Below are 12,086 nucleotides of genomic sequence, written 5' to 3' on the forward strand. Positions count from 1 at the left end.
GTTATTTGTAAAATTCCAAGTTCTATGCAGCCTTTACCTTTACTCATTATTTTAAAAAATGAAATTGTCCGAATATGTTTTTCCAATTAGCTGATAATCTAAGTATATTTCGAATTTATATCCTTCTGGGTTTTTGTTAATTGCTTTGGGGTGGCGAGTGGTAACTAATTTTAAACAGTAGATAAAGGATTTTTTGAGCCACATTATTACTATAGGGAAACATCACTGTAGCCTAACTTCTGAGGTATATTTTGAGATAAGTGCTTTTACACGCATTCTTACATGTAGTTCTCACAGGTACCCTGGAAGTGGGTATTCTTCTATCCCCATTTTAAAAAATAGGACACCAAAGTTTAGTTAAGGAGCTTGCCCCAAGGCCATGCTATTAGCCACTTCCTTACAGAGCCTCTCCTTGAACTTTGGAACCAGAAGATGAATCTATTCCTGGCTCAAAGTCAGAAAGCTGACACTGGACAGATCAGGGACTGGAAGCCATTTTGGGGGGACTCCCAATCCAGTTCTCGCCACTACAGTATTTTTAGGAAGCATAAATTATTCAGTGATTCATTTAGATATTTAACCTACGCATAGCCAAGCATTCAGATATTTCTGTTATATAGACGTGGCTCAACAAATCCAAGCCAAAAAAAAAAAAACCAAGTCCTGCCATTTTATAAATGATCACTAGGTAGCAGCATATTAACACAAAAGCCAAACACAAGGTCCACCTTTTCTGCTGTTTTCATTCTTTTTATTTAACGATATGTAATGGTAATTCGATTTCATTTTATTTTGTGCCTTTCAAATATATGACCATTTTAAACTTTGATAAAGGCACAGTCAGGATGAGAATATAGTAAAGACAAATCTGGTTATAATTGGAAAATTGAAAAGATTTTACAAATTCTTTTGTTGTACCATATTTTATATTACGTTCCAAATGTCACTGGTCTTAAAATATTATCCCCAAAATGGTTCAAATCAGGCCCTCCTTCATCCACTTTTCTTTTCTGGTAAGTGTACGATTCAATACTTTTTTAGTAAATTTATAAAGTTGTGCAACCATCACCCCAATCTAGTTTTAGAACATTTCCATCACCCCCCAAAACTTCCCTCAAATCTGTATGTAGTCAGTTCCCACTAACACCCCCAGCACCAAGGCCACCACCGATCTGCCTTCTGTATTTATAAGTATGCCTTTTGGGACATATCTTATAAATGGAGTATACAATATGTAGTCCATTGCCTCTGTCCCCTTTCATTTAACATAATGTTTTGAGGTTCATCCGTGTTGTAGTGTATATCAGTGTTTCAACCATTTTATCGCTGAATGGTATTCCATTATACTTGGATTGTTTTCCCTTGGGGTTTATTAGGAATCATGTTGTTACGAACATTAACAAGTCTTTATATAGACTTTTTTTTTTCATTTCTCTTGGATAGATACCTTAAGAGGAATTGCTGGTCAGGTGGTAAGATTATGTGTCAATTTTTAAGGAGTTTCCGGCTGTTTTCCAAAGTGACTGTACCATTTTACATTCCCAACAGCAACATATAAAGGTTCCAGGTTCTCCACATCCTTACCAACACTTGTTATTGTCTGTCTTTTTTATTATAGTCATTGTAGCAGCTGTGAAGTGTTATCTCAGCTTGGTTTTAATGTGCATTTCCTAATGACTATTGATGTTGAGCTCCTCTTCATGAGCTTATTAGCCACCATCTTCCTCTTTCATAATGGTCTTGAAAGCCTTTTTCCTTTAAAGGTTTGTATGAAACTTAAACTAAAACCTAAGCAAAATTGACATTAATTGTTATTAACTCAAGGAGATCAAAGAAATATTAATGTATAATGTTAATGTTTGTAGAATGTTAAGTAATAGAATTGCATATATAATTATAGTCTTTTGAAAAATTTTTTTTTTTTTTGTAGTACGCGGGCCTCTCACTGTTGTGGCCTCTCCCATTGTGGAGCACAGGCTCCGGACGCGCAGGCTCAGCGGCCATGGCTCACGGGCCCAGCTGCTCCGCGGCATGTGGGATCTTCTCGGACCGGGGCACGAACCCGTGTCCCCTGCATCGGCAGGCAGACTCTCAACCACTGCGCCACCAGGGAAGCCCTGAAAAATGTTTTTAACAACAAACTATTAACTCTTTTTAATTGAAGTATAGTTGATGTATAATAATATTATACAAATTACAGGTGTACAATATAGTGATTCACAATTTTTAAAGGTTATACTCTATTTATAGTAATTATAAAATATTGGCTATATTCCCCGTGTTGTACAATATATCCTTGTAGCTTATTTTATACCTAATAGTTTGTACCTCTTACTCCCCTACCCCTATATTGCCCCTGCCCCCTTCCCTCTTTCCACTGGTAACTCCTAGTTTGTTCTCTATATCTGTGAGTCTGCTTCTGTTTTCTTTTTTTCGGGGATCGATTTTATTTGGGCTTCTCACAGTGGTTAGAGCCACCCTGTGTTCAGAACAATCACAGCACAGGAAATGCATCACGGAGACTGCCCAGAAAAGTCTGACCAGCTGAATCTTATTGCTTAAAATACATATTCGCAATAACTTGACAAAGGGTGATGTGCCTCACAGGGGAATGTGTTAGCATTTGCAAATCTTCCGACTGTAGCACCAAACCCTCGACCAACCCCTTTCTTCTCGTTCACCTGGAACACCAGACTCCCTCAAATCTCCCCGGCCCCCTCCTGAGTCCTTCAGCTCCCTACTTCCGTCTTTCATCACGCAGGGCAGCCTCATGTAGCAGAGACCAGACTGTGACGCTGGACTCGAGCCCAGCTCCAACGGCTGCGTTTTCTTCTTCTCGTGCCTTTCGCATTGGATGCTGCAGTAAACCCAGCAGTAAACACGTGGACCAGTTCCCCACTCTGACGAGAAGGAATCCTGAGAGGGCCAGAATCCATCCCTTCAACCAGTTAACTCAAGCAGGGTTCATTCTGGTAAAACTTGATCTCCTTTGAGACACTTCAGTGAGTTATTTGGGATAAAAACAAACAAAAAAAATTGGCAGGAAAGGCATCTGAGGGCTGCTGGCACACTCCTGCCCACTCTCGCCACATACCAGCCACGCGCTGAACCTCAGCAGAGGGAGGTAAGCCCTACGACACTATGGTGGCCGCCAAACCCTCCTGGCAATTCTGGGCAGGGCTGACGTCTGAGCCACAGCCAGTCCGAGCTGGACACTGAAGATCCAGTCCAGCTTCTGTCGGAGGTTCCACCTTGGCCTTCTGTCCCGAGCTGTTGTGGACACCCCCGGGGGCTGAGGCCGAGGGCCAGGAGCAGCTGAGGGAGGCAGATAGGCTCAGAGCACGTTTCTGTTTACAGGGAGCAGAACACAGGCCTCTGAGTGTCCACGGAGCAATGTGCAAATTGCAGTGATGGGTAAAGTAAAACCTCTACTTGGAGCACAGTATCTCTGGCAAACGTGGGGACTGCCGCTGACAGCGCTGCTGAGTACACCCAAGTGCACAGACATTTGCTCAGCAAACAGTAAATGCGTAAAACAAATTACCTTGAGAGGGCTGCGCCTGCTCCAAACGCGTGGGTAACGTGAGCAGAGAGGCTGCCGTTCAAAGTGTAATCACAGGAAAACAGGGCTGCGGGCTCACACACAACAGACACACACAGGTTATCCAAAATGTCGCTGTATACAGACTGCACTTTATTCAACGTGGATTTTGGTTTTGTGGACTCCAAACTCAGACACTCGTTCACCTCACAGCCTTGGATTTGTCTATATTATGTGTAAGTGTATATATACATATATATACACACATATATACATGTGTATTCATATATATACATATATATATATATACACACACACACACATATATATATATATATACCTTCCTTTCTTACCATAACATCAATGCCTAGTCTGAATATCATCGTTCAAGAGTGGGGGAAGAACCAAACTCTTCATATGAACAGGGCTGGATGGGGAATGTTAGTTTCAGCAGTTTGCTTTCTCCATTCAGATTATTCCTGTCAAAGCTCAACTGGTTTTTGAAGCCAAACTACAACAATAAGGATCCTGTGGTCCTTCAGGATGGCTGCCTTCGCCCTCCTACCTGGGCCACTTAGACACTTTACATAGGCTACAAAAATTAGTTACCCCACTCAAGGCGGGGCGGAGCAGGGAAAGGACACGAAAACCACAGATAACCAAGGCATTTTTTCCAAATGGTCAGTTTGAAAAAACAAACAAATAAACAAAACAACTTACTCAGACTCAAGAGAAAATACTGTGTGAGAGTCAGGCTGCGGAACTGCCCTTTCTCAGGACCCACAGCTTCCTCATTTGTTCGTAGAGAACAGTGAGACGTGAAGGCCAGCAGATGTGTTCTTGGGATGGGGGAGGGTACTGGTCACCTGTGGACACAGATCAAAGGGCAGAGATGCGGTAAGCTGCACCTCTATCCACTGCCACAGTGCAGGGCCTTCTGCTCACCCGCAGAAGTTCCAGAGATAGCCCCCAGCCAAGCCTGCACACAAAACATCTCCTTCTGGCTCAACTGTAGTCAGGACTCTTTGAAGGCCAAGTTGGGAAAAAGCCACAAATTTTCCTTTTCTAAAACAGAATTCTTGCCTGCCCACTGGTCAAGTTCTTATTTTCAGCTCGCTTTTGTTGTTGTTGTTTTTTTAAAAAAAGAAAAAAAACAAAGAGAAGGCAGGTGTAATCTTCCACACTGAACCAGTCCGCGGACAGCCAGGACCTGCTGGGAAGGGGCCCCTCCAGGATGCATCGTGCCACTTTGATCTCATCACCTGGAATTTGAGAGCAAAAGCCCTTTACCAACCCACCACGCAACCGCCGGTCAGCTCTCATCCTCCCACAGGAGGAGCCCAATTCCGGCTGTGGAGACACTGGCAGCGAGGGGCGACAATCCCCAGACCACTGGGGCTTCACCCAGGGCTGAGACCTGCCCCCTCTCTCAGACTGAGACGCGGCGAGGTTCTCATCAACTCACACCAGAACATGAATCCACTCCATCACCAAGAGTCACCTCAGGGCACAGTCTCATCCCCTCCTTGGGGGCCTCTGAAACGCACATCTCTCTGACCCAAGCAGGTAGTGACACGTGACTTGAAAAGAGGTAAAGGGGGACGGGGTGGGGTATGAGGAATGAGTCACAGGACAACTTCTCGGCCCTCCGTGACACTGTATCTAGGGGGGGCGAGGCACCCACACCCCAAACTGTACCTGGAGATGCAGGAAAACGCAGGAGCAGAGGGGAAAAAAAAAAAAAAGGAACACAGTCACTTAATGCTCCTCTCATGGTTCTCCCCTACCCTGGTTGCGTCGCCAAGTTCTCGGGCGCAGGCAGGGCCTGCTCTAGCTTGGGGAGCTGCTGCTCCGGGAGTTTGGGGAGTCCTGCTCGTTGATGGTGTTCAGCAGCAGGCAGGCAGGCAACCGCGGCAGGTGAGGGTGCCCGGGCTCCCGGGCCTGCTCCTCGGAGGGCTGGCAGAGCCCTTCCTCCTCATCGCCAGGGGGCCGCACGTGGCAGCTGTCGCAGAAGTCCAGGGGCCCGTCCAGAGCATCGTCGATGAGCGCGTTGAACTCTTTGAGGTCGTCATCATGGTGGCCCCAGTTGCACACACACCTCGATGCCCGAGTCACCTGTGAAGCGGCGATGTCTGCCAGGCGTCTTGTCTTTGCTGTCAGGGAGGGCGCCGCCCTGCTCGGAGCTGTATTCTTTCAGCAGCTCCTCCTTACATTCGAAATCCTTGTCCAGGAAGGCCCCAGGGTCCACCTCCCCCAGGCCGGCCACAGAGCCGCTGGGCTCCATCCTGGGGGCTTTGGTGGCTGCTGGGTCTGCTGGCATGTTGGAGGGCTCAGGGTCAGCGATGCTCGGGGGTCGCGTGCTGCTTCTGCTGGGCCCGGGCGAGGGGCTGCTCTGAGCCCCTGGGAGCCCCTGGTGGGGTCGGCGCCCCGGGGGCTGCCGCCCGTAGGGCCACACTGTGCAGGCAGCTGCTGCTGGAGCTGGAAGGCACTGTATGGTGCGGCAGGAGTCGGAGGTCGGTTCACCACTTCCTCATAAGGAGGTAGTAAATAGTTTGGCAAAAACCTGAAATGAAATGGCAGCGCTGAGTAATGGTGGGCTTCCCGGTAGGCGATCAGGTGGATTTCATGTTGCCGCTGTCGGACCTGACGGCGGTGCTTGGCTCGGCGGTGGTGGCACACGCAGCAGCAGCTCAGGAGGATGATGATGGTCCACACGAGCCAGAACCACCAGAATTCATAGTAGTAGCTGCAGCACTGAGACCGTCCACAGCAGTGTCCTGTGTCACAGATGTAGCTTTGATTGTTGGGACCCACGCAGGTTTCCTTATCCTGCGGGGGTTCAGCCCTGGCTGACAGGGGGCTGGGCAGCGCCTGGAGGAGCAGGTGCACCACGCCACCCAGGAGCCTTCTCCTCTCCATCCCCCTCCCCCGCCTCCTCTTCCCTCTTCTTCCTGCTTCTTATTTGTTATATTTCTTATATTCCATATAAGTGAGATCAGGCAGTGTTTGCCTTTCTCTGACTTATTTCACTTAGCATAATGCCCTCCAAGTCCATCTATGATGCTGCAGATGGCAAAATTTCATTCTTTTTCATGGCTGAGTAGTATTCCATTGTGTGTGTGCGTGTGCGTGTGTGTGTGTGTATAGATATATCTCATCTTCTTTTAACAGACTATTAACTTTTAAGGCTATATTCCATTTGTATACCTCTGAGAGGTTGGGTTGGGAGACCAGAGCAGGTTTCATTTTCTGCAATTCACATGTATTGCTCTTACGACTTAAACAAAAATCTAATAAAGATATTAAAAGCGGATGCAAGGGAAAATAACAGAAGACATGCACAAAATTAATAATAATCCCAATTAAGGTGGAAGGCTTATTGGTAGCTTTTTTCTCTTTTTCCCCATTTTTCTATATGGCCTGCAATGTTATTATTCTACCAGTTGTAGGACCCACATCTCCACACCTGACCACAGCACCTCTTAAACTTGCTTAGTTCTCAATCTAGCTATTTAATGCTGACCTTCCTGTAATTAATCCTTTTTTGTACTTTCTCAATTCATCCCATTTCCTTTCTGGTATCGAATTTCAATTTTATAGCAAGATCTATTTTCCCTTAACTCTATTCTAGCTAGTTTGCTTAATTCTAACCTTATCCTCAACTCCAATTCCAAATATTACTAGAAAGAAGGGACACTTCTCACTTGTTTTGTAAGACGCTTGCCTCTTGAGAAATTAGATCACGTAGAGTCTTAAGGCCACTTGTGGCCCTATACTTGTTTTCTGGCAGTCACTCTGAGTTGCATTTCTTCTGGAAGGCCACAGATGACAGTAGGGTAGATTCCAGGTTCTCAAGCTGAGAATGAATACACTGCCCAGTGCTTCAAAGCCCTCTACCATGATGTTTTGAGCCTCCCTAGAGGCTGGGCTCTTAAGAGCTGAGGAAACTCTGGCAGAGTTCTAGCTAGTTCTCCCTACCTTTCCCTTCTGAGTTAACCTACGTGCTGGAACAGAACAGCCTCTGTTTTCTGCTATTTTTCAGTACTAAAACAGTCTTAAAGAACGCATCAACATTTTTTTTTAAAAAAGTTTTTATTTTAATCCTTCCTAGAGGAATACAGATTTGAATGAAATACATTCATTCCATAAATACATTAGCAGCAAAACCTTCCCACCAAGGTTCTCTCTAGTCCAGCCCAGAGGTCGCGCCTTAGAGCAGGAGAGCATGTTCCATCAACCGTCAACTTCAAGATGTGTTTGCTTCTTGCTGAAAGCAGAAGATGCATGAGAGACAAGGTGAAAAGATCAGATGGGTAGATAATTAAGCTGGGACCCTGAAAACACACCCACATGGTGACCATTTAACCTTCTGCACTTCCCAAATCCTTTGGCATCCACCATGCTTAACTGATGAGGTCCTTCATTGTAGACAACTGGGAGGGCCTAATCTTGCAAATGCACCAATATGTCATCTGTCATTCTGAGTTGGCAACATTTTAATGGTGTCTTGATCCTTTTCATAGGGTAAGCCAGATAGGAAGGATCATTCCCTCCTTCCTTCCCTGGGCCAAGGTACCACTTTGCCAGCTGAGTCCACATGTCCTTGTTATCAGGAGACGATGCAGCAGGCATTACTTGGCTTGCTACACCCCCAGATCCCCTTTGTCTGGGTGCTGGAGGCTTCACTGGAGACAGAGACATGTCTAAACCTACAAAGACCTCTAAGGAACAACCACCAGATCTCTTACCCCAGCTTCAATCAAAGCTAGCTTCTTGGACAGTGGCCCAGGCATCTCTCCTTTTCTTCTCTCCATCAGTGCCTACTGCCTGGCTGCTCCCTTTTTTATCTGTCCTCTAGGTACCTGCTGAAATTTTGGGAAGCAAGACCTACCCTAAACTCCCAAGCAGCCAGGAGAGATTAAGGTAGGTGGTGCTTTAAACTTGTTAGCTGTAGTCAAGAGTAACAAGCTTACGTTGTTATATTCCAGTCCATTCTGGGATGAGCTTAAGTCACAAGTCTGCATAAAACAAAACACCAGAACCATAATCAGGACGACTGTAAGGCAGGGACCAAGTTTAGAGTGCTACCAAATCAGTGGCTTGGGAGAAAAATGGAATAATGAAAGAATTTAAAATAAATCTGATTTGTTTGGGCAGAGAGCAGCTCTGACTCAGGCATAAACGTATCACCCAATTATGTAAATAAAGAATAAATCTCAGGGCTTCCCTGCTGGCGCAGTGGTTGGGAGTCCGCCTGCCGATGCAGGGGACACGGGCTCGCGCCCCGGTCCAGGAGGATCCCACATGCCGCGGAGCAGCTAGGTCCATGAGCCATGGCCCCTGAGCCTGCACATCCGGAACCCGTGCTCCGCAACGGGAGAGGCCACAACAGTGAGAGGCCCGCGTACAGCAAAAAAAAAAAAAAAAAAAAATCTCAAAAGTTGACACTTTCCTCCCCATACGCCACTTAAAAATAGGATACATGCTCTTTTCTCAATCTTTCTTAAAGTGTTTTCATTAGGATACTCTTCTATAGGTGCTTTATCCGTTCCCATTTAGTCTGTTTTGACTGTTGGCTGGAAGGAAATCAGAAATTATTTTATATAAAAAGCACGGTAGTGGATAACTGGTCATGTGTGTTTTTCCCTTTTGTATTTTCCATCCGAAACAGCTGGCTCCTTTTCCTTTCATTTATGTGTAGACAGAGCCTCGTCCGCGGGATACACAGCACTGCTAACCCGGCAGCCTTCTGCCCCCACAGGGTCCGCGAGCTCCTCCTCCTCCGAGTCGTCTTCCTCCTCCTCCTCCTGCGCTGATGAACTGGACGTGGGCCCTTTGCAGGTTTTCAGGTGTCGGGTGAGATGATATTTGGTTAGATAAGCCTTTGTACACTTTTCACAGACATAATCCCGTTTTCCTTCATGTGAATTGAGATGTTTCTTTAAGTGATTTGTTCTCAAGAACAGCTTATCACACTTGGGGCACTTGATCTGGCGTTCTTGTGTATGGATGAGCACGTGCTGCTTGAGGTTCTGCCTCCGCATGAACAGCTTGTCACAGTAATCACACTTGAGGTTCTTCTCACCCGTGTGGATAACCATGTGGGACTCCAGCTGAGCCTTCTGGGTGAAAGACTTGTCACACAAAGTGCACCTGTAGTTCTTCTGACCTGTATGTATCTTGAGGTGGGTCCGCAGGTTGCTGGGATCACTAAAAGCCTTGCTACAGAAATCACACTTGTGGGGCTTCATACCCATGTGACCCATAAAGTGAACTGAAGTTTGGAAGGAGAGATAAAAGCTTGGGGGCACATGGAGCACTTCCACTTCCTTTCTTTGCTGTGGCTTGGCCCATGGCTGCTGCTGTGGCCCTGGCTAGGAAGATGGTTATGGATGTGGCTGGTCGGGTGGGCTTTGAACTCTGTATAGGAACTGCACTCCTTGCCACAGTTACAGAGGTGCACATCTGGGTGTTCAGGAACACCAATCTGCTGAGCATAATCCCGGCTGTAATAAAAAAGCAGTTCATTTTCGGGAGGGATATCTTGTGAGGTGCAGAAATAGATTTTTCCATCATGGGGATAAGCCACCAAATTCTGCTCTTCCCGATTCCTGGCTTTGCGCACAAACATCATCCAATTACATTCATTTTCGTCAGTTGTAATGATGCAGAATTCTAGGACACCACTGTGGTATATCTTCCAGATATGATTAACTGCCTTGTCTGTCCATTCTGCTACTTCCATGGAGTGACTTTGCTGGCCAATAAGAGGCCCAAAGCAAGTCCGCACAGGAATGGTTTCTCCAGTCCATACACCAACATCTGCTCCCACAATTGACTGGCGGAGAACAAGCTGCTTTGGGAGAGAAAGCCTCGCTCTGCTCTCTATTGGAGTGTCAGGAACAAAAGTCACCGGTCCGTGATCTGGGCAGTCTGAGGGATAGGCTCGGTCACAGAGAGTGCACCAAATTGTAAACAAGGTTGCCATATTTTCCTTGTTTGAATTGGAGTCTTCCATTTGCAGTGAAGGTGGTACAAAAGAAAGACTGTCTGAAGACACATCTACATGACCTGTCCCCATAGCAACCTCCTGGGTGATGGAGGAGACAGCCACAGGTTCTAGGCTTAGGCCAACTTCATGGAGGGAAACAGATTCTAGGGAGGCGAGGTTGTGTGAGGTAGAGAGTGCCACGCTTACAGAGTTGGTGCTCATGGCCACGGTGTGGATGGAGTCACTGAGGGCACTGTCAGACATTCCGTTGACCCGACTTGCAATGTGGTCTGTCTCCATGACCACAGGGAGCTCCAGGCAATTCCCATGAATGGGTATCACACCACCATGTCCTACAGTTTCTGCTGCAAGGTTGTTGCTCACAGAATCCACAGACAGAGGTTCATGACTTCTGGAGCCATTTGGGATTTGGGTATGCTCGCCTGCAACACCATCCATGGTAAGCTCTTCTGCCATTCCATCTGTAGAGATTGGGCTGGTGACCCTAGAGACGTTCTCCATAGTGATTGTTGTGTCCAAGGCCACCTCATGGCCATCAGTGGGATGAAGACTTTGGGCACCATGTGTGTTCACAGAACGAGAGTCTATTGAAACAATGCCTGGTTCTAATCCAACATTTCCATTGGACTGATAGGGATCTAGCGCCGAAGGGTTATTGGTGATAGATAATGCTGTATTACCATCAACATTTATAGAGTTAGGGTGGATATACTGAGGAGGTGGTCTGTCAGCTAAATAAGATAAAATGCCAGGTAGAATGGTTCTGAAGTAACTGCTCTCAAGGTGGGGGTAAGGTGGTGGAGGTAGGGTGTAGTTTCTTTCAGGTAACACACACATCACCTCTCGATCCCCAATACCCATTGGGAGCATGAGAGACAAAGCAGAAGGCAGAGAGCTCAGGGAGGGACCCAGGTTTGGAATCGCCACTGGCAGCCCTGGGGCTGGGATGGCATTGTGAGTGGGTGAGGCAGCCAACCCCAGGTGACTCCCTGAGACTGGCAAGGCATTGCTCACAGAGGATGAAGTCAGCTGCTCCATCCCCACTGGGCTCAGATTCATTACATTCATCCTGTGATGCATCTGCTGGGGGCCAAGTGTCAGAGGAACGCGCACACAGGTGGTGGAGAACCGGCATCAGGGTTTGCGTTCCAGGGTCACGTGCTACCGCAGCTTGCTTACAACCGCTGCACAAACGCGGCCATTCTTCCCCGGGGCCGCCCGGGGCAGCCCAACTTCTCCCGAGGGCCGGCGGCCGCGCACCCCGCCGCGAGATAAGGCATGCCGGGGGACACCCGGGGCCTTTCCTCCAGAAGCTTCGGGAGGGGGGCTACCTAACCTGCCGGCCGCGCGGGGGTCGCGCACGCCTGCCCCACCGCTTTGTTCCTCATCCGGGCAAAGCTCGCCTCGGGGCCCTCCCCGCCAGCACGACCCCCCGCCCCGGGGCCCGCTCGCCTAACGTTTCCCGCCCGGCCCGGCCCAGCCCCCGCATCAACATTTTTATAACGTGAATCAGATTCTGTCTCTCCTTGCCTA

At 47.5% G+C, this 12,086-nt stretch overlaps 1 protein-coding gene and 1 pseudogene across 2 annotated transcripts; both read right to left on the reverse strand.

Annotated features, from left to right (window-relative positions):
* Nucleotides 1-5,371: 5,371 nt before the first annotated feature.
* LOC309822424 (WW domain binding protein 1-like) lies at nucleotides 5,372-6,460 on the reverse strand (annotated as a pseudogene). The gene has a single exon. The product of its transcript is annotated as a WW domain binding protein 1-like (transcript).
* A 2,520-nt stretch (nucleotides 6,461-8,980) lies between these two features.
* On the reverse strand, nucleotides 8,981-11,688 carry LOC309829397 (PR domain zinc finger protein 4-like; the record flags this gene model as incomplete). The annotated part of the gene is given in 3 exon segments (XM_082665271.1): nucleotides 8,981-9,818; nucleotides 9,821-11,622; nucleotides 11,624-11,688. Coding segments are annotated over 3 exon segments (2,457 nt in total). The 3' UTR covers nucleotides 8,981-9,228.
* Nucleotides 11,689-12,086: the final 398 nt, after the last annotated feature.

The sequence above is a fragment of the Grampus griseus genome, assembly GCF_964374135.1.
Source record: "Grampus griseus genome assembly, chromosome: 1".
NCBI classification, from domain to species: domain Eukaryota; kingdom Metazoa; phylum Chordata; class Mammalia; order Artiodactyla; family Delphinidae; genus Grampus; species Grampus griseus.